Source organism: Durio zibethinus, chromosome 13 (genome assembly GCF_047325235.1).
Source record: "Durio zibethinus cultivar Kanyao isolate XHJ-2024 chromosome 13, ASM4732523v1, whole genome shotgun sequence".
Classification (NCBI taxonomy): domain Eukaryota; kingdom Viridiplantae; phylum Streptophyta; class Magnoliopsida; order Malvales; family Malvaceae; genus Durio; species Durio zibethinus.
In genome coordinates this window covers 22,538,534-22,565,381 of record NC_143174.1, presented here as the reverse complement: position 1 = coordinate 22,565,381, position 26,848 = coordinate 22,538,534, and the positions used below count along the sequence as shown (strand labels likewise).

At 34.5% G+C, this 26,848-nt stretch overlaps 2 protein-coding genes across 20 annotated transcripts; both read left to right on the top strand.

The window, feature by feature from the left end:
• The first annotated feature begins 5,241 nt into the window (after positions 1-5,241).
• LOC111303087 (uncharacterized) lies at positions 5,242-12,380 on the top strand. 14 transcript variants are annotated; one of them, XM_089742085.1, is made up of 11 exons: positions 6,390-7,863; positions 7,967-8,209; positions 8,310-8,485; positions 8,762-8,890; positions 9,362-9,445; positions 9,851-9,981; positions 10,065-10,180; positions 10,349-10,394; positions 10,631-10,715; positions 11,600-11,650; positions 11,741-12,380. In XM_089742085.1, the coding sequence occupies exons 7-11, from the start codon at positions 10,110-10,112 to the stop codon at positions 11,791-11,793; spliced, it is 306 nt and encodes a 101-aa protein (XP_089598211.1). In that variant the 5' UTR covers positions 6,390-7,863; positions 7,967-8,209; positions 8,310-8,485; positions 8,762-8,890; positions 9,362-9,445; positions 9,851-9,981; positions 10,065-10,109; the 3' UTR covers positions 11,794-12,380. The 14 variants fall into 14 exon arrangements, 4 of the variants coding, with proteins under 4 accessions (XP_089598211.1, XP_089598210.1, XP_089598209.1 ...); XR_016326638.1 differs by lacking the exons at positions 10,631-10,715; positions 11,600-11,650; positions 11,741-12,380 and adding an exon at positions 5,242-5,579 and having other exon boundaries at positions 6,160-6,940; positions 7,314-7,404; positions 7,625-7,863; positions 9,851-10,178; positions 10,286-10,372; XR_016326636.1 differs by lacking the exons at positions 10,631-10,715; positions 11,600-11,650; positions 11,741-12,380 and adding an exon at positions 5,242-5,579 and having other exon boundaries at positions 6,160-6,940; positions 7,314-7,404; positions 7,588-7,863; positions 9,851-10,178; positions 10,286-10,372.
• Positions 12,381-13,419: 1,039 nt separating this feature from the next.
• Positions 13,420-26,665, top strand: LOC111303085 (uncharacterized). Of its 6 annotated transcripts, none has more exons than XM_089742082.1 (16): positions 13,420-13,556; positions 13,951-14,129; positions 16,576-17,113; positions 17,182-17,455; positions 18,071-18,369; positions 19,885-20,067; positions 20,267-21,019; positions 21,143-21,237; positions 21,367-21,426; positions 21,517-21,605; positions 22,379-22,957; positions 23,315-23,389; positions 23,610-23,680; positions 23,788-23,845; positions 25,136-25,409; positions 25,682-26,665. In XM_089742082.1, the coding sequence occupies exons 3-16, from the start codon at positions 16,698-16,700 to the stop codon at positions 26,299-26,301; spliced, it is 3,846 nt and encodes a 1,281-aa protein (XP_089598208.1). In that variant the 5' UTR covers positions 13,420-13,556; positions 13,951-14,129; positions 16,576-16,697; the 3' UTR covers positions 26,302-26,665. The 6 variants fall into 6 exon arrangements, with proteins under 6 accessions (XP_089598208.1, XP_089598206.1, XP_089598207.1 ...); XM_089742080.1 differs by having other exon boundaries at positions 17,182-17,461; XM_089742081.1 differs by lacking the exon at positions 13,951-14,129.
• The last annotated feature ends 183 nt before the right edge of the window (positions 26,666-26,848 follow it).

The following is a 26,848-nucleotide window of genomic DNA, read 5'->3' as shown; positions in this document are numbered from 1 at the left end:
TGCATGTAATGGCTTTTGGCTGACAATTCAGCACCCCACCAACCATGGGGTAATAAATAAAAAAAATTAAATAATTAAAGTTCGATTTTGACAATCTAAATAAAAAAAAAATGCTGAAAATACCTTGTCATCTGCATTTTATTGACCTTGTAATTATTCAAATAACTAAAAAAATCATAGAACGTAAATGAATGCAATTAATGTATAAATGAAAAAAATCAAATTTATGTTCCCATCATTGCAAAGTAGTGAACATGCATAAATGTAAATTTCTTTTTTTTTTTTTTTTTTGTGTATGACATACAAGAGAAAACTAATGAAAAGTGAAATTGAATAAATCAAGGATGTGACAATTTTATTGAAACTAGATTAAATTTTTTGACATGATATCTTGTTATTTTAATTTTGAAATGATTGTATGTTTCATAATTGAAAATTGTTATTACTGTTCAGACATTAACTGATCACATTTATATTCAGACAGGGATTTGGTTTTTTTTTTTTTTCTTTTTCTATTGTTGGGCAGTTAGAAAACATATCCTTATACAAGGTAATGTTTAGATTTTTTTTTTTTTGGCGAGGAAATAATATTTGGGAGATTGATTGCTTTTTGTTGGCAAATTAAGCGACCGTTGGAGGGGATGAAACAGGAGTTTTGGAATTAAACTCCAATGGAAGGACACTTTTCTAGAACCTTTTTTTTTTTTTTAGTTTAAGGTTATCCGTAGCCTTTTCAGCTACTTCGCTTTGCCTTCCCTGTCATTTACACGATCCTTCAACCCAACTTTCCTATTTCCTAACGTGTTCCTTCCGAGCTTTTAGAAAAAGAAAAGTGTATTCCGTTCCCCCCGAGTTGCTTAATTTTTTTTTTTTTTAAAATCAAGATCAAATCCATAGCAAAAGAGAAGTCAACTTACCGCGTTCACACCTACACTCCCCCCACGCGCTTCCATAGTCCCCCTCTTGCCAACTCTCGCTAACCGCGTATCGCTGGCTGCTACGTATATAAATGACCAAAGCCCTTTGCTCCTATCTCCAATTTCAACTCACCTTGCTTTCACGTCTCGTCAATCAAGCCATTCAACTTCAATCAAAAGAACCCCCTGATTCATTGATCAAATGGAAATTGGTTCTTTCACATTTCTTTCTCCAGAAGACGTTAGCAACGACAGCACCAACTTCTCTTGGTTTCAGGATATGGAAAATGGGTTCAATGGGAACAGCAAGAAGCGGGGTAGAAAAGATGAGGAATCTTTTGTCGACGATGAATTGAAGATGACTGGGTTTGGAGATATACTTTCCTCGATTTTGCTGTTGGACGAGGAAGCAAAGGAAGAGCAACATCAATGGGTCACTGACTCTGAACAAGAAAGAGCTCTCTTCGAAGCCAATTACACGGAAAAAGTTCAAGAAATGAATGGTTATTTGGACCAGCTCCAAAGCCTTTATTCTGAAATGGACGAGTTGGATAATTCCAGAAACAAACGCCCCCGTAAATCCAGTTTAGCGGCTGCTACTGCTGCGACCGTTTTAGCTGGTTCGGACAATGTGGGCCCATCGCAACCGGGCAGTGGATCAGGACAGCAAAGGCGGCTATGGGTAAAAGACCGATCTAAAGACTGGTGGGAGAAGTGCAATCACCCCGATTTCCCAGAAGAGGAATTTAAACGCGCTTTCCGGATGAGCAAAGCCACGTTCGATATGGTCTGCGAGGAGTTGGAACCGGTGGTGATGAAAAAGAACACGATGCTTCGTGAAGCGATCCCGGTTCGTCAACGCGTGGCGGTTTGTATTTGGCGGTTGGCCACGGGTGAGCCGCTTAGGATGGTATCGAAACGATTCGGATTGGGGATTTCAACTTGTCATAAGCTGGTATTGGAGGTTTGTACGGCCATTAAAACCGTTTTGATGCCTAAATTTGTTCAATGGCCAGACGACAACAAAATGAAGAGGATCAAAGAGAAATTCAAGTCCATCACTGGGATTCCGAACGTGGGTGGTTCAATATACACTACTCACGTGCCCATCATTGCACCAAAAGTTAGCGTCGTAGCGTATTTCAATAAAAAGCACACGGAGAGGAATCAGAAAACTTCATATTCGATTACCCTTCAAGGAGTTGTTGATCAAAAAGGAGTTTTTACCGATGTTTGTATCGGATGGCCTGGTTCGATGTCTGATGACCAAATTCTGGAGAAGTCAGCCTTCTACCAAAGGGCCACCAGGGGGCATTTGAAGGATGTTTGGGTCGTAGGGGGTAAAGGGTATCCTTTGATGGACGGGGTTCTGGTTCCTTATACTCGCCAGAATCTTACTTGGGCTCAACATGCTTTCAACGAGAAAATTGGGGAGATCGAAAAGGTCTCCAAGGAAGCATTTGCCAGATTGAAAGGTAGGTGGTCATGTTTGCAGAAGAGAACCGAGGTGAAGCTTCAAGAGTTGCCTGCTGTACTTGGAGCCTGCTGCGTTTTGCATAATATTTGTGAGCTGAGAAACGACGAGATGGACCCCGGGCTTACATTCGAGCTTTTTGATGATGAGGTTATCCCAGATAACAATTTGAGGACTATGACTTCCGTACAAACCAGGGATCACATTGCTCATAACTTGTTGCACCGTGGCCTTGGAGGCACTGGTTTACTATAGTGTTTTATTACATTATTTTATTACTACTGTTGATTTAGAAATCTTTTTGTAGTCTGATATTTGATTGCCATTCTTTTTGGCTAAGGCAATAAAGATTATTCTCGATTTACTTTTTCTGTATATGGGTTTGTCAACATTTTTTATTTGTGATTGTGCTTAGATCATTCAAACAAATTTTAAAATTTGGTGAGCCTAGTCAATGCATTTTTTACAAATGTTACACGAAACTATTGATCCTTAATTTATTCCATGAACCAAATAAAATGCTTAATTTATGTTGTTTTTATTCATATTTTTGTCATTTGACTAACAACAATCCCTTCCTCGGCATTGATCGCGGGGACAGATTAATCCTTTCATGCTATCTAATTAATTAATGTCCTACCAATATCAATTTATATATAATTTAATTTTTTATTTGCAATAAATGTTATGGTGAATTGTGTAATATTGGTTTGAATTCGAGATTTACGGTTTAGTTTAGTTAATTCATGATTTTTAAAAAATCATATTTAATGGATTTAAATTTTAAATTATAAAATTTATAATTTTTTTTTATTTTTAAATTGTGGTATTCGTAAAAATGATTATATAATGTTGGGTTACATAAATTTTCCTTTTTGCGTAAAATTTAAATTTAAATTTCTTAATTTTATTATACAAAGCTCAGCTGCTTTGAGTTTTAATAGTATTAAAGCTTTTTTTTTTTTTTTGAGGAACAAATAAATATACTACTAAAGGCCTTGACAATCAGAGCTAATCATGCGTTGATTGATGGAGGGACATTCCCCAATTCACACTTCTTCGGAGACAATATTTAGTGCATGTTTATCTAAGCATAATTGTAAACATATCGAACGGCCTTGCATTTATAAAAATTTAATTGTTTCGAAAATGAATTGTACTTTACAAAGGATAATTGTAAACGTATAAACTTTGAATATATTTTTATTATAATTTTATAATTATTCAATTATAATAAAAAATTATATAAAAAAATCATTTATAAAATGTAAACTTTATATAAAATTTTAATAATTCTTATATAAATTTAAATTATTATTAATTACTATATTACAATAATTATAAATTATATGCTTATAGTAAACTTTGCATAAGATTTGTTCAAATAATTATTATAATTACTCTGTTCTTACATTCATAATTATTAGAATTGGATTAGACGATCAGTCTGATAAGTTGAACTAATGAATCAATGTCAAAATCGATTTAATTTTATAATTAGATCAGTTTTACAATTAAATCACTTTAAATCATTGTGAATCGATGGTTTATATGATAAATCAATAAATCGAGTTATTTTTGTTAAATCAGATTAGTTCAATACCAACTAATAAATTTAGATAAAATATAAAAAATTATTCAAGTATTTAAAATAATCTAATTATGCCCTTATACTATTGTTTCATATAAATAAATCCCTAAATTCTTACTTTTTATTGTTAAAGCTCGTGTCTCTTTATATTAATGATATATTGACATATTTTGATACATGTGGATTGTAAAAAAATTACATATGTATAAAAGTAAATAATTTTCAAAAAAAATGATCTAACAAAGAATTTTATTAATTAATACTATAATTAAAAATAATTATAAAAATAATAATATATAAAATTAATAAAAATAAAATATTAATTAAAATGATTAATTATTTAACTATGAGCAGAAATAATTAATAAAAATGTATATATTTAAAATTAATAAAAAATCTGCATTCATATAAAAATATAAAATTGATTTTAATTTCTTTTTTACTAATTTTCATATAAATATAAATTTCCTTTTTATTAATTTTATATATAGATATTTCTTTTTTATTACTATTATATATTAATAAATAATATTTATATTTTAAAAAATATAAATAATTATTTATAATTATTTGTTAGTAATTAATTATTTATTTATTAAATATAAATATTATTTCTAATTATTAAAATATAAAATATAATTTTAATAAAATGTTAAATAATTTAATTTCTAACTAATAATTAATTATTTTATAAATTTTATATTTTAAAATTTGTAATTTATGATTAAATTATTAAATTATAATTTGAACTAAAATTTTAAATTTTAAAATATTTATATCTTTTATAATATTTTTATTAAATCAACAATTGACTCATAATTAAACCATTAATTTGAAACCTTAAATAATTTAATATTCGATCAATTATCATAACTATGCTTACACCATAATTTTCTCACGTATGACGTTAGCTTCACACAGAATCTATCTTCGGAGTATAACATTTTAGTAGGTCCCACGTGCTTAATCTTCTTACAGATAAAATAATAAAAAAAAAGTCTATTCATGTCGAAATGTTGATCAGCTACGAACATCGGCTCACACAACTTGGGGTCCCATTTTGATGGGCCAAGGAAGGGTCCCCACTGACCACATTTTTATTGAAACCATCGACAATTGAAGACCGTTAAATTGTTCTGTGTGACCAGTACAATTGTCCACACTAATAAAATCCTACGTGTCGGACTGCGCACGTGCAAGTTCCAGGTTCCAACCTGTTGAAGGCTGAACCATATCATCTGTAATTGTATCCTGAGGTCCACTTCTGGCCTGCTTTGTTGTCACAATCAACGAAAAATACACACAGAAGAAAAAACCAAAAGAAAAGAAAAAAGAGTTTGTTGTCTTTATATAAGAGAAAGAGGAAGATAGCGAAAGAAAGGGATGGGGTATATTGATAATGGAGAGTCACAAGGAGGAGGTGAAACAAAGAGGACGAGGACGAGGTGGGACCAATGGCTGGGGAGGGGGCGGAGGATGAGGACGAGGAAGGGGATGATGTGACCAGCTTGAGGCTTGAAAGGGTGGCTACGGCTAAGCAGTTCATTGAGAACCACTACAAAACCCAGATGAAACATATCCAAGAACGCAAAGAAAGGTATATTATATAGCATGCTATATATATGTCTCATTCTTTAGTGTTTTTGCATGGCCTTGAATCTTTTTGTCTTTGGATATTTCTTTCATGAAGATCTTGTTTTGGGTTTTCTGGTTGCGAGTTCTTTCTAATGGTATGGTCTTTGATATGGAAACTGGAATGTGTTTAGTATTTTGATTGCATGGGATTGGTTTTGGCAATGTCCAGAAATTGTGATTTAGTTGTACTTCTTTCTTGTTAACACTTTGAATTGAAATTTTATAAAGTTTGGGTTGATCAAAGGAAATTGGTTTAGAAAGGGTTTTCTTATTTAATGAATTAGAAAGGTTTTTCTTATTTAATGAATTAATGTAAGTTTCCTCATCAGGCTTACATAGAAAGAGACACTCATAAGTGTGTTGCATTTATTCTTCTTTTTTTTACAATTTTAACTCTGCCCTTTCTTCCTTTTTTTACCCTATAATTGTTTCTATAATTATCTTGGATGATATTAATTTGTGGAAGGAGACAGTTATCGATAAGAGGACAGACTGTAAGATGTTTGACTTTGGTATATCCTGGTAAATTTTATGAATTGCAGGCGTTCGGTATTGGAAAAGAAGTTGGCATCTTCAGGTGTTCCAGAAGTGGAACAGATCAATCTGCTGAGGGATTTGGAGCGCAAAGAATCAGATTATATGCGGCTTAAAAGGCACAAGATTTGTGTTGATGATTTTGACCTTTTAACCATTATTGGAAGAGGGGCTTTTAGAGAGGTTGGAAATACAAACAGTTATTATGGTACTCATAGGACATCCTTTTGACGCCCATCTTTTGCTCTTCCGTCTTTTTCCTTCTTTTACTGTAAGAACTATCATGTTGTGTTGAAACTTGTGTGGTATTTGGAAATAATTGCAAGATTTAGGGCAAACCGTTCTGTTCAAACGGAAAACAAAAATCTATGCCACTTGAAATGTGATTTATAAATGTTAAGCAACTAATGGATAGCAATAGCATTCATGAATGTAATAATTATGGTGTAGATAAAGCTAGAGATAGTGGTTAGCGAGGTGGGTGATGATAGAAGTCATTGACAGTGACGGCCGTTTTGAGTTCCTGTTATCAAAATTTCCATGATGTCATGATTGTGGTGCTTAATTTCAATTTTAGCATGTAGCAACAATGCAGGTTGTGGTAGGATCATTTTGAGCTAGAAGAGCTGATTAATGAAGTTCCAAAGAAATACACTTTGGATTCTTCAGTTTTTTAGTATGGTTGAGACATGTCAATCCATTTTTAAGGAGATTACTTAAAAATTCAAAGTCCAGTTTTTCTATGCACTGAGCTGTAGATGGTATTGAAGACCTTGAGTTCCAGGAAAGGTACAAATCCTCCAATTTAAAACGGATTAGAACCCTTTATGCTTTTATTGTATAAATCTCAGTCATACAAGTTCAAATTTAATGTTAGGCCTTCCTAAGATAAGAATACCTGCAACACCAGTTCTTCAGTTTCTGTTGCCTAGTCTTTGTTTTTTCACAACCTCTTCAGAGATAATTCTATTTGCTTGGGTGTTGATAGTAGATAAACATTGTTTCCTATGCGTATAACTATCACATGTGGATTCTTGGCTGTGCATTCTTTTTTTTTTGTTTTCCTTCTTGAGTGCTACTCCTATCATTTGCATAATTTATTATCATATTTTATTTTTTAAATTAACTGTTCTGTTATGATTTGCTTATAAGTTGTTGTTAGTTTACGGGTAAGATTGAGTCCAGAGAAAAAATCAGGTGATATTTTTGCCATGAAAAAGTTGAAGAAGTCAGAAATGCTTAGCAGGGGACAGGTGAGATCTGAAATCTTGAGTCATTTAATTTCAATTTATGCATTCATAGCATGTTTGAGAAATTCCACCTCCATTTTTCTTTCTACTGTATTTTTTCATGACTTTGAAACCTCTCTCTCTCTTGTGTTGCTGCGCTACCTGTTTAATTTCTTTACAGTCACAGATTTTGTGAACATAACATAGGTTGAACATGTGAGAGCTGAAAGGAATTTGCTTGCAGAAGTTGCCAGTCGCTTTATTGTGAAACTTTATTAGTCTTTTCAAGATACGCTCGGTATCTAATCCTGGAGTATCTGCCTGGTGGTGACATGATGACTTTGCTAATGAGAGAAGACACCCTAACTGAGACTGTGGCTAGATTTTACGTTGCTCAAAGTGTTCTGGCTATTGAATCTATTCATAGGCATAATTACATTCACAGGTTATTAGCCTTTTGTTGATTACCAACAGAAATATCAGGTAGTGAAATATTGTTGAGGCTGTAGTATTCTAACCTGCTGTAGCTCTTATGAATATTATCTGTATCTGACAAACATGTGCTTGTTCTTTTTCATTCCTCTAGAGACATTAAACCTGATAATCTTCTGTTGGACAAAAATGGTCATCTGAAGCTGTCAGACTTTGGTCTTTGCAAGCCTCTAGACTATAGAAATTTATCTGCTATAAACCAAAATGAAACCCTGGACGATGAAATTTGAATTAATAAATGAATGTTGATGGGCACTTCCCTGAATCTGGTAGAGGAAGGCACCGGAAAAGTCCCCTTGAACAATTGCAGCACTGGCAGCATAACAGGAGGAAATTGGTACAACCATACTTTCCTTTTGTTGAGCTACAACACAAATCAATCATTCTAATTTGTGCATGCATCTATACATTAAGCTTGGTCACTGATTTTATTTCAGAGAATTCCGCAATCTAAACTCAGATATGGTAATATCATAATGGATGCGAATGAATTTTATGGCCTTGCAAGGAGTCATGGCAAGTGTGTTTGTACCAGAGAAATATCATTTCTAGATTTCATCAATAACTTAGATGCATATTCCAATGAAGTACGGAAGGAGCAAAACCATGCTGGGTAAAATTCCTATGGATGATTGAGTGTGTCAATAAATAAATTTGCCAAAGTTATTAAAACCTAAATTCTAGCCCCATTTGTTTATGTCTTTTAAGATATTGGATGAATTGTACTTTAGGATTCAGCTTATTTGTTATTCCTTTCCCTTAGTTGTTTGTATGCCTTGTTAGATGGCTGCATCCTTGTTAATAAACTTTTGGAGGGAATCAAGTAATATATCCAATTATCTATTTTGCCTATTATTCTTAGGTTGTTTTCTTCCCGTTTCAATGGCAGGCATTTTCAACAGTTGGAACACCAGATTATATTGCACCTGAAGTATTGCTGAAGAAAGGATATGGCACAGAGTGTGACTGGTATGACCTAGGATGGATGATACTTTATCATGAGATTTGTAAATTCTAGGTCTTGTTTCTCTCATTATGCATCTGCTTTTTTTTCTTATGTCTTTAATTGAACGTGCAGTTAAAATTTTCAATGCAAATGTATTTTGTTGCAAGAAAACTTGGTTGAAGACATGCTGGTCTTATATTTATCCTAGTGTCACCAAGGTCTGAGAAGGCCAAAGAAAACAAAATTCATGTTCGCTACAAAAGAAATTTTAATTTAAACCAAGATGAATATTCTTTTTGGTTTGTTTTCTTCAAGACCTTTCAAATTTTAGTGTGCAAAAATGGTTAGAGAGTGATCTAAAGTAAGCCGTAGTTAGATATGCAAAAGAGTTCTCTGCAGACTTTTTCCCACTGCAATAACAGGATAAACTTGACGGAGATTCTCTTTTATGATACATCTATGGTATGCTTTGTATATAATCCTAATGGATAAGGTAATTGGATTTTCTCTTTAATAAATTCTTATCAGTTTACCTGCTGGCAGGTGGTCAGTTGGTGCTATCATGTATGAAATGCTCGTTGTTTACCCTCCATTTTACTCTGATGATCCAGTGACGACATGCAGAAGGTTTTATTTGCTTTAAAATTTTGTTTTCTAATTTTTCAGCTACTTTGAGTCGAATTATGGGATATCTGGTTAGCTTTTATACATTGTCCTATTTCAAATGTTCGTGTGCTCTTCTTCATAACACCATTATCTATTGTCTGCCTCATTGCCATGCTTCTTTGTCTTGTTCTGGTAGTTTTAACTTCAATCATAAGGCAAAGTGCTTGATATCGTATTGATTAATTCAATTCATTTTCTAGATGTATATAATGATCAAATGATGTTATGTTAGTGTGGTATTAAGTCAGCAACTGATGTTAAGTGTTTCATGTTAATTGTTTAGCTCTCTAACCTCTTATAAAAGGTTAGAATACTCTAGTTCTTTTTGTTTACTTATTGCTTGATATGCTGACAACTTAATGCCAGATTGTGCACTGGAAAAATCATTTGAAATTTCCAGATGAAGCGAGGTTGACACCTGCAGCTAGGATTTGATCTATAGGTTGCTTTGTGATGTTGACAATAGACTTGGTACTTTAGGAGCAGACCAAATTAAAGTAGGTCCCGCGAATACCAAAATAGTTATTTTCCATTTTCCCTTACATTGTACTTTTCACATATTAACTATGAATACAATTAGGCTCATCCTTAGTTCAAAGATACCCCATGGGACAAACTCTATGAAATGGAAGCAACATTTAAACCACAGGTCAATGGAGATCTAGATACTCAAAATTTTATGAAATTTGATGAGGTAAGTTATCATGAGACATATCCATACTTTCTCAATCTTTAACTAGTTTTTTTTTTTTTTTGGGGGGGGGGGGGGAATTATTTTTTGTTTTTGACGCTCTTTAAAAGACATTTTCTGCCTTTGTTTCTATGGAGCCTGCTGGTGATATAAATTCTGACTGTGCCACCGGTTGAATGTCCAAAACCAACAAGAACGGGATTTGGGCCAATAAGGAAGGTATCTAACTTTTCCGCAAGGACTGCAAGGATTACCATGAATGCTATTGGAAATAGTTTGAACTTTGAATAACTTAAACCATCGTTTTGCAAATGGTTGAAGTTCATGATGGAAGTTTCTTGGCTGGCCTCTAAGTCAATCTCTACTGTTGTTGACAAATACTGTGCATTTGAATGTCCCTAAGTTATCCAAACTTAATAATGTCTTGCATAACCTATTTCTTAACTTTTTGGCAGATGCTTTTAACTCCTAAAGATCTTAATTTTGTGGGCTATACTTACAAGCATTTTGAGGCTGTCAAAGGGTTTCATCATTCTTTTGGTACGAGATTCGTAGTTCCTTGAGTGTTATCTTTTATTTGTATTTAAACTGTTTCTTTTTTGTCGAATCTTTGATTTCATGATTTAAACTGTTTTTTTTTTGTCAAATCATATTATTAGAACTTTTTTCTTTTCTAGTTGTTTCTTTTGATAAAAACTTGAAAGTTCTTTCAAGTAACCTAAGTAACTGATTGTAAATGTTCACATGAGAGGACATTGTCATATCCCAGTTTTTATTTGCATAACGTTAATAAGGTCACATCTGTATTTATCTTTGAAGAAATTTGGTCTTTCCTGCAAGCCAGGCGACTCAGGCCTATGCATGGATGTGGAGTAATATTATGGTTGCTCTCCTGCTGTCAACCAACTCTTAGTAAACTCTTTCTTTCTAGAATTGTTCATCTTTCATCAAGTAAAATGCATCTTCTAAATATTTCAGTAATCTGATTTGCATGGTACTCGAAAACGCAAGGCACATCTTAACCAGAATAGAAAATATAAGGGATGTCTGTTATAATTATATGGATCATTCTGATTCAGACCACATTTAAAGGTACAAACGCATTATCCAAGTACAAGTGATGATGAATTATAGGTAATGTAATGCACATTTCTGAAGAATTGTAAGTGGTAATCAAGAGATGGAGAATGAAGGAAATATAGGAAGGGTGACTCAAGTATATTCATACTGCATACTGTTGACTGTTAGAGGATAGGCCTTTTTAGCTTGCCAGGAGAAGAAACAAGGGAAAGAGAGAATGTGCCACCATTAAGCTCAAATTTAGTAGCTTCCCATGTGCACATGCATGTATTGTTTTAAACTGCATGCGATTCCTTTTGTTGCCCAACACACAATTTTTCTTATCATTCATTCAACTGCTGCAGGTGTAAAGGGGACTGCACCACAAAGGCAGTCATCAACTGACTCATTCCACAGTAAGTTCTCATTCCTAGACTAGCATTGTTGGGTCTGGTTTTGTTTGCCATATTGAGTTAAACTTTTCTCGTAACAAGTTTCTGTTTTAGGTGATTCTGGTGTGGACTACTCTCCTAATGACACAGAAACAAGGATGCTTTGACCATCAGGAGAGATGGCATATCACTTTGAGGAGAGGCTCAATCCATGTATAGCACCATGCATAATGGATAAACTAGCTGATCTTCTTATTTTGATTGATGGGTCTACATGCTTATTTCAGTCGGGTTCTACCCTGATTGGCTCATTCATTGAAGTTTGCTGCCATATTTTTGCCGAACTAATAAGTATACAGTAAATATCGATTAGAATGAGTAGAGTTCTTTGATGGGGCTGTTTTGGTAGCATTCATAGTCTTTGAGATTGTATTGATGTCCTGAGTATCCAGGCTGGGCAAGCCAAAGGAAACGCTTCTTCTTGTGAAGGTTTCTGGTGCTTTTTTCCCTTCTTTCTTGATAGTCTAGGGGAATGTTCAAATGCCGAAATTAATGGTCTGGCTCAGGACTCAGGACACTGACAGGTATTATGTGGAAGCCTTGTTCTTTGGCAATGAACTGCAAAGCATGTCTTTGTCTTTGGAAGATTGTCTGTCTCCATATCCCCTATCTCCTTTGAAAGAATCTGACGATTTGAAGTTGGAAGTTGAACGACAATTGTATAAAATGGAAACCTATATTTTTTTAAATGCAATATCATGGATAAATCACGTATGTATGTATGTATATATGTATGTGTGTATATATATATATATTTAACAGATTTAAAATTTAAATTTTAATATCTGTAAATTTTTTATAAGAATTTAAAAATTATGAATTATATTATTTTTTTAAATACTGAATTAAAATAATCTATTTGAATGAAATTTATTTGCTTGTTATTTTTTTCAATTAACTAATGTAATATTATTAATTTTTTAAAGATTTTAATATTATATAAATTTGTAGTTCTACCTTTTATTTGAATTTCATAAATCCCTGAATGAATTTATAAATAGTTTTTTTTTTTCATTGCAAAGATTGTTAATGTCATAACCAAACAATAACTATAAATTGATCCTGTTACTTTTTCTTCTTTTATCAATCATTAAACTTTTTCAAGGTTAAGTCATTATTAATTCACATCAAACTTCATTGATTAATAGTCTTTGTTTTATACAAAATTTTTGATTAATACATATCAATTTGCATAAGTTTCTTACAAGTCACCTTCAAATATTTTCATTTCATATTCTTTTATCTAAATTTAGTAATTTACATATTGCCCTTTGCCAACTCAAAAGAGAAAAAGATATTTCCATTTTTTGGATTTTAATTTCTATAATTTAAAGTCCAATTTTTTTTTTATAGAAAGAAGTGGTTAAAAATTAAAAAAAATTATAAATATTTAAATTCGATTTATAAATTTACTAATCATTACCTTTTAAAAATAATTATATAAAAAATTGAATCAAGTCTAATCTTTTTGTTTAACTGAAATTAAACATTTTATTGTTAAAACTTAAAATTCACTGGGACAAACATGCCCACAACTCCCTCTCATTACATAAACCACGACTCCACGAGCTGTCTTAAAAGCCGGCTCAACATATTTTTATTACCAAAAAGACCCCGTTTAGAAAGCTCGACATCTTCACATCCGAGTATAACGAACTATGGGTATAATCGTCATTTAATTTAACCCAATTCCATTGCCGATCAAAACACGGGCGCTTTCGAACTCCATGGCCATGTACGAACTTTCCAATTTTGCTTTCGAGCTTCGAATCAATTACGTAAGCCAAATTCGTATTAGTAATTTAAAGAATTAATTATCTTGCTAAAACTTACAGCCTCCGCCATCACCTCTTCACAGGATTCATCAAAGGTAGATTTCTACTCACATTCTTCATTGCAAGCTCTAGGGTTTTCTTTTTTTAATTTCTTAACTTTTTAAATTTCTTTTATTGAATCTTAATTTCAGTTTTATTTTCTAATATTCTTTTTGATTTAGTTTTTAGGGGTTTTCTGCAATTTTTAAATACTATTATTAATTTTTTTTTCAATTGTTGAATTTTTGATGAATGAAGTATGACTAAGATGTAAAATCGAGGAAATAGAGGATAAAATGGTAATTTTGGAGCTTAGATTGGCTTTACTGTGCAAAATAGAGCATTTCATTTGATGAAGCTGGATTTTGTTGATTAGTCGAAAAATGAAGAAATATTGAGGAATTTAACTGAGATGATGTTTTGTTTTGCCATCCTCTTATTCAATTTTAGTTTGGAATGAATTGAAGTAAGGAAGGTGAAGTTCAAGACAATCATAGTTATCTTTGTCATGATCAAAAAAAGGGAGAAACAGAAGAGCAATCTGCAATGTCCATTAGGAAATAATTAAAATGGGAATGCTGCTCTTACCGACTGCTATGTGTGAGACGTCTCTGCCAGCTGAAATCACAGTTAGTTACCTTAATTATATAGTGTTGGTCCTCTTATGTTTTAAATTTGGCGAGATAGATATTTAATTTATTGATACAATATTAAAAGAAATTATCAAATTCACCTCCACAAGCGTGGTTGACAGTGTGACACATACCCCTTAGAGTATATTTAAAAAAATAAAAAATCTAACTAAAAAAGAAGTGGGACATGTGTCACCATGTTAACCTTGTGAAGTTAAAAAACTCTACTTACAGTGTATCAAATAATTTCTCTAATATTAAACTATAAAGTATAGAATGTTTCTCAGCTGGAGCAGTTAGTTAAATAATAGCAGTGTTCTTCTGTTCGAGTGTAATCAATGTGCTGAAATTGATTCGATGGGTTAACTTTTTTTTTACTATGATTCTAGCAGATAAAATAAGGAAAACTATTAATATTCTTTTTGCTGATGAATGTATGGATGCACTGTCATGAATCATGGTAAGATAGTTATAATTCTGGCAGGTGCTCGTCGTGGCACTATCTTATGAACGAAGATGCCAGTCCCTCATGTTTACATTCATTTATTACCTATTCCATATTTCTGGTATAAGTCCTAACATGTTAATGATATTGTTGTAAGGTTTTGCTACACATATACCCTGATTCGTGTGTTTGCATATATCTATGATTCATGATTTGATAATTACCCTCATTCGTGCCTTTGCATATATCTATGATTCATGATTCGATAATTATGTGCTTGTTTTGCTACATGTGCACCGCAGAGACAGGCAGACAGCCTTAATAGTAATTTTTGTAGAAGGTCATTTAATGCATGGGAGGGTGATCCAGATGGAGAAGTTATACAGTTTAGAAATTTATTTAAATAAAATATAATTTGAATTTCATGGGTGGTTCAATTATAATTTTTATAATTATATTGGTTTTGCTGGCAAGTGCCCTAGGGAACTTCTTAAGGTTAGTTAAGATGCTATTTATAGCAATTATATCAAATGCAGTAGTCAACTGTTAATGGGATGAATTCCAATGCATTGGGAGAAATATTACTTAATATGATAACCTTAAAGCGTTCCCTTTTGGTGCTTTTTAGCCAAACCCTATTTATATTCAGGGTATTTTAGGTTGTATTAATTTGTCTTTAATTATTTATCAAGTATGAGGCTTGTGGAGTACCCTAAATATCTATTTGAGCTCTGCTCTTGATAGCTTATGAGTATTGAGTTATTGAGGTTATTGTGTGAATCAGAGCATTGAGTATTACTTAGAATTTCAGGTTGATTGTATACCTCTGGCACCTTGCTAGCACTTATAAAGTCAGGTTAAATTTTAGGATTACCTTGCTATTTAAAGTAAGGATTGAAAGTCATTTAAGTTGCATTGATAAGAAACTGGTAGATGAATAGAACTTAAACATTTTATCATCATATATGAAAGGAAGAGATGAATGGATTTTGAATCCGACTTGCTGCTTACAGTAATTCTGTACCTAAAGAGCAAAAAGTTTCTGTAATAAAATATCTGAGTGCAAGGATATACATATCTTTAAATGCCAGTAGCAGAAGATTGAAACTATATCTAGAGGAACAAATGAATCTATTTGTTAGAAGTTAGAGGTTCAACAACCTAAAACTTTTATAATTCTATGTTTTTAAAAGAGTCTAACAATGTCCCATGAATAACTATGAGCTCCATTGACGATGTATAGAAGTTATTTTTATTCTACCTGAGGCCATTAACGGAACATGAAGAAGATAAAACAAATTCTGTCAGTAGTAGAGGTGGAGTGAGATGAATAATTGCCAAAAATGTTATATAGAATGTGCATCTAGATGGGAAAATATATTTGTGGATGACCTGTTTGTTGTCTGTTGTTGTTCAATTGATTGTTTCTTTTTATGACAGCCTTTTGTACTAGATTTGTTGTCACCTTTGTTTTCTGAAGGTTTCCTTTTTGTTGTTGGTACTTGAACTCACCGCTTTCATTTGTTGTTCGCCATTGCCATGTTACTTTGTTGACTAAACAATTTTTTTTTTTTTTTAATTTTGATCAGAATCCATATATTCAGTATTATGCATACTGTAAAATTTCTTGTTATGAATTTATCAAGTTAATTATGCAAATTAATCACTTTTCAACCCTTAATCCAAAAACTAAATGCAAGCTACCAAAATACCCTCTCTTAACCTTTAGAAACCAATACTGTCTTATAACAATACGGTAAAAAATTTTATGGCACAGGCAGTGGAAAGTGATGAATCTCATCTTATTTCTTTGGTCTTTGATACTTCCTTGTAACTGTTAGTGATCATTTTATGACTTAAATTTAACCTACTAATTGTAGTTGTAACTATTATGCGTGCATTATGCATAAAGCAGCATGAATTTTGAGGTAGCATAGAGTGGATTTGGAGACCAATACAAAATTTATATGCTTATCCTTAGTTTTTTCTCCTTTGCAGACAAGTTGTCCATTGTCCTTAGGAGTTTAATCCAGCCTTTATGTACTGTCGTACTACAATTTTGTCATGCACCGCTGTATTTATTGGCCTTGTGAAATTGTGAATTTGCAAAATCTGATGCTATGGCAACTTCTAGCAAGTTTGATCTGTCTTCTGATAGCCCAGATAGGCCACTGTTCACCAGTGGGCAGCGTGGAGCCCACTTAGCTGCTCAATTAGACAGATCAGGTAGTTTTCGTGAGACCGTGGAGAATCAAATTTTATCTTCTCTGCCAAGTATGTTGAGGAGCAGTTCTGTAGTAGCCCAAGGAGATTTATCCAACTTCTTCCAATGCCTGCGTTTTGATCCCAAGGTGGTTGCTACCGATCATAAGTTTAGTCGTCAAGCAGAATTTAAACGGCACATTAATGTTGCTCTTGGCATTTCTGCTGATGAATCTCCTGCTGTGTTGTCAAAAGGCAAACTGCTGCCTTCTCCCATACCTGAGGAAATCAAACGAGTTAAGGCTGGTCTACGTGATTGCTCTGTCAAAGCAAGGTAGTTCTTGTAAATTTGGTATTTTGGAATTAAGTTGTCATTAGTTATTAAAGTGAATTTTTTAACAGGGAGCGAAAGAAAACTTTCAATGAAGCCTTATCAGTATTCAACAAGTTTTTCCCAAGCATACCATCCAAGAAGAGATCACGGTCAGAAAGCTTTTCTGGTGACCGACCTAATGCCTTGTTATCTAGTGATCGGTCAGTCTTAGGGCCAACAATTGGTAAGATGGGAATGCATAATCATTCCATTGCTGGAGGTTTTGAATTTGAACAGCAGAAACCAGAAGAAAGGCCTAAAAGTGCTGTTCCAAATAAGCGCACTCGAACTTCTCTGGTGGATGTGAGGGTTTGTCTCTTTGATATCTTCCATCTCTATGCATTTTTGGTCCTGGTAATATTGTTATTCCTTATCTGCTGTTGGGCCTGATATAACTTATTTAAGAAGCTTGTGCAATGACTGTTTTATGTGCCATATTCAAGTATGATTGGATCAAAGAGTGCCATGTCCCAATGTAATTATTGTTTCGATATCACTCCTATTGTTTCTCTTCTCTGGCGTTCCCTTCATGTTTCTACACTACTAGTTGGTTTCTTCTTTTCTATTTGTCACTGAATCCAAACCTTGCATCTTTCTTTTGATCCAACTAGGTGGTGGTGACTGGTTTGTTTACTCTTCCTTTTTAGTGGACTTTCATATGTACTTCAGTGATTGAGTTAGTATTTATGTGAGTGATAGGAAACCCATTTCTTGTTACAAGAATCCACATAATTTTCTGTTTTACACTTGTTCTAATATGAATATGGTTTTACATGGCATTTTCTTACTCTTCTGCATAGTTGTGATATCTTTGGTCTCATCTTGGTAGCTTGCTGCCCAATTTACATGTGGTGCGCGTTTTATTTTGCATCACTACCACTTGAAGAGAAGTCTTAACATTTGTTCTAATGAATCTAGATGGATATGCGGAATAATGCTCCAGTCAGGCAGCCTGGTAATGCAGATAGGGATAGAGAAATGCTCAGGGTTTCAAATAGTGGTGGAGTTCAGGTTGAAGATCGAACTTTATCAGGTGGTGTTGACGGATGGGAAAAGGCAAAGATGAAGAAAAAGCGTTCTGTAATAAAACCTGATGTATCTCCAAGTATGGCATCAACTAAACCCATTGAAGGGTACCGGGAACCTAAACAGGGAATACAGCAAAGGGCTGTTACTGATGCTCGATCAAGGTTAATTAATGACTCCCATGGGTTCAGGTAGGTCTGCTGAAATTGCTACTATTGTGCATATGCCATGGTGATTATTTTGAATGCTTGCCTTATGACATCTGTTAAGGCCGTGTACAGGGGTTGCTAGGAGGACAACCACCTCGAGTTTTTGTAACCCCTATTATTATTGGAAGCTTTTACCATAACAGTCATTATAATATAAGAATCAGCAATGTAATTCAGTGTCGCCAGAACCAGATTGGACTGGCTGGCCAGACTGGTCAAGAACCAGTCAGTTAAACCAGACAGGATTGGTATTGAACTGGTTTTAGGTATTTATTGTGTTATTTTGATCTTTCAAAAGCTTTTGTAAGTTGTGAGATTTGAACCCTGACTGCTTACCTTTTCATTAATGACTAAACCAGTGAGCCAAATGCATTTTTTGTTAAGTATTTACTATATTTAATGCTTATTTAAGGTCAAAATCATGCTTCTAATAACAACAACCCTCTTTAATTAGACTGGTCAGTTGAAATGGTTGGACTGGGAACCCCACCGGTTCAACCTCCAGTCTGGTTGTAAAAACATTGATGAAATTAACAACGTATTATGATCGATATTTTCATACCACTGCAAGAGATTTATGGGAATAAGGGGCTTCAATCATAATAATGATGGCAGTAGTAGCTTTTGTCAGTATTCTCTCGTTACATAATTCATAATGCTGAAACTGCATTCTTACTTCCACTCTGTTTTTCAATTGCCTGTGTTGTGGAGGATATACTGAATTACAGATGTCAAGCTTGCATTTTATGCTTCTGAGGTTCTTTTTTATTCTGATTCCAGTTGTATATCTATTGTCGAATTTCTTATTCTATTTTAAGCATGGTGTTAATGATAGTGCCAGGGTGAGTAACAATATTTTTATGGTCACCCATTGTTCATTCTTTCTTATTAATTTATTTTCCTTTACCCACCTTTTATCATCCTGCGCTGTGTGGTCCTTATTTGGCACGCTGTTCTGGTTGAGATCTAAAATCACCTTAATGCATGATATAGAGCTCTAGATTAAGCGAGTTGCTTATGCCTTTAGTGCATAGGACATCTAATTAGCCTTAAAAGTGCCTTTACACTTGAGAATATTTGCCAGAGAAGTATAAGATGGTACATGTACTAATTTTTATTGGTCTGCATTTTTTCAACTATATAATAAACCAACCCTATGATTTAATCCGTCTTAGCACATAATGTTTAAGAGGTAGAGTACTTTAGTCATGATTTGACCTAACCTTCTGATTAAGATTCAAGTGCATGATTTTCAGAGACATCAAGAAAGAGCTTGTTGGGGCCTTTGCCTCACACTATAGAGGGATGCAGATTCCTTAATAGATGATCATAATGGTGGCTGTAGGAAAATTATATTAGGGGTTATCTTGTGTGCCACTTCTTCAAATCTTCTATTTGGAGCATCCTGTGAATTGAACCTTCCTTTACATTTATTTTTTAACCTTCTGTTGTGCCGTATTCTTGGTTTTATAGTAATAAATATATAACTGTTTATAGGTCAGGAATTGCTAATGGATCTGTTGGAGTTGGAAAATCAGAAGGTATCTCGCAGCCAACAGGCTTGGGTCCGCGATCATCTGTTCCTAGGACCGATTTGGACAACAGTTCCCTTCTCAATGATAGGAGAGATCGTCCTGCTGCTTCCGATAAAGAGCGAGTCAATCTCAGAGCTGTTAACAAGTATGCATAGTTTTCTTAGTATATATTTCATTTTCCATTTTTTGCATAAATTTCTCTGGTCCATTTCTATTTTATAGAGCCTATTTTTTTTTTTTTTCATTTGGTGCATCTTTATTTCTGGCTCCTGGAGTACTTTTCTTTTTTGGGCCTTACTGTATGTGTACTTCTTTCTGTGCCCTTTGTTCTGTACAATGTGCAGGATGAGTGTTCGTGATGAATATAATTCAGCTAGTCCTACTTCAAGCACAAAAATGAATGCATCTATTCGCGGTCCACGATCAGGGCCTGGAGTTGCTCCAAAATTGTCACCAGTTGTTCATAGAGCAACGGCATCAAATGACTGGGAGCTTTCTCACTGTGCAAATAAACCACCTACTGCTGGTGGAGCTAATAATCGTAAACGCACAACATCAGCTCGGTCTTCATCACCACCTGTTGCCCACTGGGCCAGCCAGAGACCACAGAAGAGCTCCCGTACTGCAAGACGAACAAATCTTGTTCCTATTGTTTCAAGTAATGATGAAAGTCCATCACTGGATACTGTGTCTGATATGGCAGGTAACGAAAGTGGGTCAGGGTTTGCTAGACGCTTGTCTAGCTGCTCTCCCCAACAAGTTAAACTAAAAGGTGATGCCTTATTTTCGGCTGCTCTTTCTGAGAGTGAGGAGTCTGGGGCTGCTGAAATTAAATCTAAAGAGAAGGTGAAAAAGTCTGATGAAATAGATGAGAAAGCTGGACAGAATGTTCAAAAGGTATCCACTTTTGTCCTGGCATCAAGAAAGAATAAACTGATGACTGGAGAAGACATTGGAGATGGCATACGTCGACAAGGGAGGACTGGGCGGGGTATTACTTCTACAAGGTCTCTTATGCCAATGACAGTTGAGAAGCTTGGCAATGTGACAGGAAAACAGCTCAGAAGTGCCAGGCTTGGCTTGGATAAGTCTGAAAGGTTGAATATTTCTTCTTACCTGACCACCTATCTCCTTTTTCTCCAATAATATTTCTTTTTTGTGGTCTAGAACCGTCATTATTTCTGATTGAAATCTCATAGTTTGATGAATACTTTGCTCAGCAAGTCTGGTCGTCCTCCAACTAGGAAACTCACTGACCGCAAGGCCTATGCGCGCCAGAAGCATGCAGCAATCAATGCAGCTGCAGATCTTCTTGGTAGTTATACTTCAAGCTAACTAAATCTCTTTGGATTCTTAAATATCCATTCTTATCAAAATTTTTTGAATTTCTAAATCTTCGACTACATTTCATGGCTTCTAATCACTTTTGGTACAATTTTCTTAGTTGGTTCGGAGGATGGACATGAAGAGTTGGTAGCTGCTGTAAACACTCTTATTAGTTCTGGTAGTGTCTTCTGAAATCTTTGGTCTTTTTTTTTTTTTTTTTCGTTCAAAATTTTTCTTTTTGCATTGGTTGATTTTACTGTAATTGCAGCCCATGCCTTTCCCAACTCCTTTTGGAGAGAGATGGAGCCTTTTCTTGGTTTCATAACTGATGCAGATATTGCCTATTTGAAGCAGCAGGTATTGTTCCTTGTCTCACCAATTAAGATTAATAGTCACTGTTATTATAAGATCTTAGAAACCATATTTTTTCTGAAAATATCTTGTGTGGCTCTCAAAACCCCTTAATATATTCCCTTTTTTAGAAAAAAGAAATCATTGGAAGAATCTTTTTGGGTTAAATCTTTTGCTGAAATGCTTTACATATGAATCATTGGATGCAATTCGTGTGTCTTTTTGGCCAGGGTGGGGTGATTTCTTTTCAACAAGGTAGGGGGAAAAGGGGAATTTAACCTCGACCTTGACCCTCCATCGCCACTAGGACAGGCAGGATTGTTACCATTATTTATGTTTTCATCAAATTTTGAGGAAAGACATGAGATACATAAATAAATTCCTGTTGACTTCCTGATATAGGTATTGATGGTTGTCAAACTGTGTGACTACTTTTCAATAATTCATCATTGATTTTGGTATGTTTAGTATTTAATGCTAAAGTTTGCAATGTCAAATTTATTTATTTAACCTTTAAAAGCTGTGAGTTTTGTCTTCAACCGCATACCTTTGTAAAAATCCAAAAAAAAAAAAAACATTAAATACAGTGCCTCAAACTTTTTTGAATGCACTATTTTCAGTGAAAAAGGTAAAAGTAGCTTAGAGAAGGATGTACTTACACCTTGCTTCTTCTTCAGTTTCATAAAATGTTTTTGGTTTTATTGTGATTGGTTTGAGACTCATGAACCCATCTTTTTCACAACTATTTTAGTCTCTCTAAACACTTTAATATCTTTCAGGGAAATTATGAATTCACTAAATTGGGATCAACACCAGTTCCTTCTATTACGGATGGCTGTAGTACCATCTCCAACAGATGTGGGTTGCTTGAACAGGAAAGAGATGGCAAAATTGCTGCTGTAACATCAACTGCTGAAGTCCTTTCACAACAGTTGGTCCTGGATACGAGGGACAATAATGTGATTCCTCTCTGTCAGAGATTTATAGCAGCTCTAATTCCAGAAGAAGATAGTGACAGTGGAAATGAAGACCTCCCATTTGATGCATATGAAACTGGATTTGAGATGGACGGAGAATTGGGATCCAATGGTTTGAGTCATATTGTTAACTTCCAATCTACTGGGCATGCTTCTTTCAATGGTTATAGGGTAACTGTGAAGCCAGAACATGACAATCCTGAAGTTGATATGTTGGGAAACCCAGGAATTAACTCAAATTTTAGTCATTCCCTGAATGACACTTTCCCAAACCAACCAATGCCTGGCATGGTTTGTTCAGAATTCCAGTATGAGAGTATGAAGATATATGACAAACTCTTTCTGGAGGCCCAAAGTATCGGAATTTTCTTAGAACAACTGGTTGGTCTACTTCTACATGAATATTTATATTTAATGCTGCATTTTCCTTCATTGCATAATATATTTCATCCTACAGTTGGCAGCTTCCTCTCTCTCTCTCTCTCTCTCTCTCTCTTGTTTCAAAGTCGATAATTATCATGAACTAGCAATTTGGTCTGCATTTTTATCATTTTCTGAATGGTTGGTTGTCAAATCGTGCATTTATGTCCACTGCAGTTTCTCATTAACTTGAAAGGTGATGCCTTTTTCTGACTCTGCTGTGGTTTACTATAAATGCTATTGTCTACTTTGTTCTGTTTCAGCCTTGGCATTAAGGTTGTTAATGAATTTAACTTTATGTATTTCACTGTTTTTCAGCCTGACATAGCACAGATGGAGGATGATGAAATTTGTGAGGACATTAGTAAGCTAGAGGAGAAGCACAATGAACAGGTTGTTTCTCAAGGGAATTCTTGAAATTCTAATATGAATCTGATATTTTCTTTTTCTTTTTCCTTTACATTATTGTTTTTACCCTTCTATTTTATGATAACTGTCATTAGATATTCAACAAATTCCATCTTTGTTCTATGCCCTGCTACATATTGTTGGATTTTCCATCATAAAGTTCAAAATTTGTTCTGAGAAGTTCGCTTTGTTGCAAATGCAATAGGTTTCAAATAAGAAAGGCTTGCTTGATAAACTGTTGAAAGCTGCCTCAGAAACAAGAGCAATTCAGGAGAAGTATTGTTTTATCCTTTCTCTCCATGTAGTTTTGTATGCATTTGCCTTTTTAACTTAAAAAGTCTTTGGTGCCTAGTGTAAGTATAAACATATTATTTTTTATGTAGGGAATTTGAACAACGTGCTCTTGACAAACTTGTCACGATGGCTTATGAAAAGTACATGGTAATTCTCTTAATGTTCAGTCTCCTTTTTGTTCTTGTTTTCATTTGCACACACCCATACACGCTATGTTTAATGTCTTGAGTGCCCAGAATCAAGTCTCTTGTGCCAAATTGATGTAGGAAAGCCATTTAACATGAGAACATATAAACTAAGCTCTGTTCTAAAAGAAAAGTCAAAGGATTTCAAGGAAATATTTGTCTGGGTGGACTAAAACTAACAAAGAAAGGAAATAGAAAAATTAGATGCAAATGGGCAGGGTGGCAATATTGTTAACCTTAACCAACTAACCCAAATGTAACAAAAACCACCAAAGTTGGTGACAATCTTCTATGTCGAAGGGGAGAACTACCTCCTATTGGGTAGTTCAAACTCCTCACAAGATTCAGATAATGAAGAGACAACATCTCAACATAGGTCCAGAAAAATCTTTTGTTTGATATCTGAAATTCCCATTCTCCTTGATCTTATATTTGGAAGCTGTTTCCACCATGACTGTCATGTGATTGAATGTTATCTAAATTGAGGCAGGGTACTTTGTCCTTTCGCTTCCTGGTAAATATGCTTGGTTGTTCTCTTTGACGTTCTCAGGAATCAATTATTTCGCCACCTTTTGAGTCTCTGGGGTTTAGATAGTGGAAACTGTTAAAGCCTGATGAATAATTTGGCTAGCAGAGCTTTATCTAATAACTCTTATGTTCTTTTCTTTCTCTTTAGCTGCATAGAGACAAAGGTAGTTAAAATGCTAAAAACTGAATAGCAGTTACTGTCATGTGGTTGAATGTCATCTAAATTGAGGCAGGGTACTTTGTCCTTTTGCTTCCTGGTAAATATGCTTGGGTGTTCTCTTTGATGCTCTCAAGAATCAATTATTTCACCAACTTTCGAGTCTGTGGGGTTTTGATAGTGGAAACTCTTTTAAAAGCCTGATGAAGAATTTGGCCAGCAGAGGTTTATCAAATAACTCTTATGTTCTTTTCTTTCTCTTTATCTGCATAGATGACGAAGGTAGTTAAAATTCTAAAAACTGAATAGTAGTTAGGGTTTTTTGTTGCAAAATTTATATTATAAATGTGATATTGTCTCAAAATCTGAGCTTGCTTCTAGTTTTTCTCCCCTCCAGAGCTTCCAACCAGAGCTTCCAGAGCTTTTCATTTTAACATTGAGAATTTTTAATTATCTAAAAGTTAAGACTGTTTTTGATGACATATTAGTTATCATGCTAGATGCTGACATATTATGATATGATGCTGGTATTATTTTTCTGATGATTTATTAATAATCTTTTAATAGACTTGTTGGGGTCCTAATGCTACTGGTGGGAAGAGTACCAGTAACAAAATGATCAAGCAGGCTGCCTTAGCATTTGTTAAACGGACATTAGATCAATATCATAAATTTGAAGATACAGGCAAGAGCTGCTTCGATGAGCCCATGCTTAGAGACATGTTTCTTTCTGGGCATTTCCGGCTAAATGGTGCACGATCAGTAGATACTCCTACAGATGGTGAATCTAAAAAGCCATGTGCCAACAGCTCCACCCGTTCTCTGGAAGCCAGAACTTCAGGTATTTACTTGATGCTTATGGAGAGAGTAGATGCTTTAATTCCTCCTTGACTAGTTGTGTTTTCGTGTGTGTGTGTATGTTTTTGATCCCATGTAATGTAATCATCTGCAAAATGTTCTTCGTGGTACATTTTTTGCAGTCTGTAGAACTCTGTCTTCTCTTTCTTCTTTCTCCATGTTTTTTTGTCTTATGGTGCGATTCAGTTGTGGATTTCATTTTGGAACTTTTATGCAGCTTCCTTGGTTTCTGACACACAACAACTTCTCTGGCAGGTCAAAATGGGGATAGCTATCCTGTTAATTCTTCTGATCTGCTTCCACCCACAAATCGGTTATCCGATCAAAGTACTGTTAAAGATGATTCATGGTCTAACAGGGTGAAAAAGAGAGAGTTATTGCTTGAGGATGTAGTTGGTGGTACTATTGGTACTTCTAGTGCCCAGTCAGCCATTGGAAGTTCTTTGTCAAGCAGTGCAAAAGGAAAGAGGAGTGAGAGAGACAGAGAAGGAAAGGGAAATTGTAGAGAGGTTTTTTCTAGAAATGGAACTAATAAGATTGGTCGACCAGTATCCAATGTTAAGGGGGAAAGGAAATCCAAAACAAAGCCTAAGCAGAAAACAACTCAACTATCTGTTTCTGTAAATGGCCTTCTTGGCAAGATGTCAGAGCAACCCAAACCATCAACTTCTGTATCAAAGTCAAGTGAGATAACAGCCAATAATAATGCCAAAGAAAAAGATGAGTTTAGCCTGGATGTATTGGATGACTTGCAGCTATCAGGGCAAGATCTGGGTTCTTGGTTGAACATTGATGATGATGGATTACAAGACCATGACTTCATGGGCCTTGAAATTCCGATGGATGATCTTTCCGACTTGAATATGATGGTTTGAGTTGCTTTCTTTGTAAAGTCTTGTTCATTATACTGTTGACAAACAAAAACATAATCACTGTCATCAAGAAATGACTGGTACATGGATAGTTTGACTGTCCAGTCCACAGTTAGGTTACATAGATTCTTTGTAGACTCCTCCACAAGTTGATTTTCGAGTGAACCATTTGGACGTCTTGAATTTTTCTCTTTAGTTGGTGACTTTGAGTGTAAAGATCTTTTGTCCCTAAAAGTTAGTATGTCTTAGCATCTATATCTTAGCAAACACTGTATCCTGGCTGTAGCTTTTACGAATCAGAGAGCAATGCTCTTCTTGTACATACATTTATATTCCCAATAAAATTAGTTTTTTTTGTTCAGTGTAATTATAGCTTGTAAGCATAATCATATAGGTTTCTTTCCTGGTTTTCTGGTTTATGGATCTTTATTTTCACTTTTTGCCAACTGTAACCGCAGTTGAAAGCTGTTATATCCAATTTTGTAATTTCTCCTTAGGTTTGTTCGAGAAGTTTCTCTTCCGAGGCTAAGAGGTAAGAATGTTCAATGAA

Excerpts from the sequence above, each read along its gene's own strand:
- LOC111303087 (XM_089742084.1), top strand. The coding sequence starts at position 10,110 with ATGGAAGCAACATTTAAACCACAGGTCAATGGAGATCTAGATACTCAA. Across the intron at positions 10,716-11,599 it reads AGGGTTTCATCATTCTTTTG|GTGTAAAGGGGACTGCACCA; the intron begins GTACGAGATTCG and ends CAACTGCTGCAG. Across the intron at positions 11,651-11,728 it reads ATCAACTGACTCATTCCACA|TTTCTGTTTTAGGTGATTCT; the intron begins GTAAGTTCTCAT and ends TCTCGTAACAAG.
- LOC111303085 (XM_022899111.2), top strand. The coding sequence starts at position 16,698 with ATGGCAACTTCTAGCAAGTTTGATCTGTCTTCTGATAGCCCAGATAGG. Across the intron at positions 21,427-21,516 it reads AAACACTCTTATTAGTTCTG|CCCATGCCTTTCCCAACTCC; the intron begins GTAGTGTCTTCT and ends CTGTAATTGCAG. Across the intron at positions 23,390-23,609 it reads AGGAGAAGCACAATGAACAG|GTTTCAAATAAGAAAGGCTT; the intron begins GTTGTTTCTCAA and ends CAAATGCAATAG.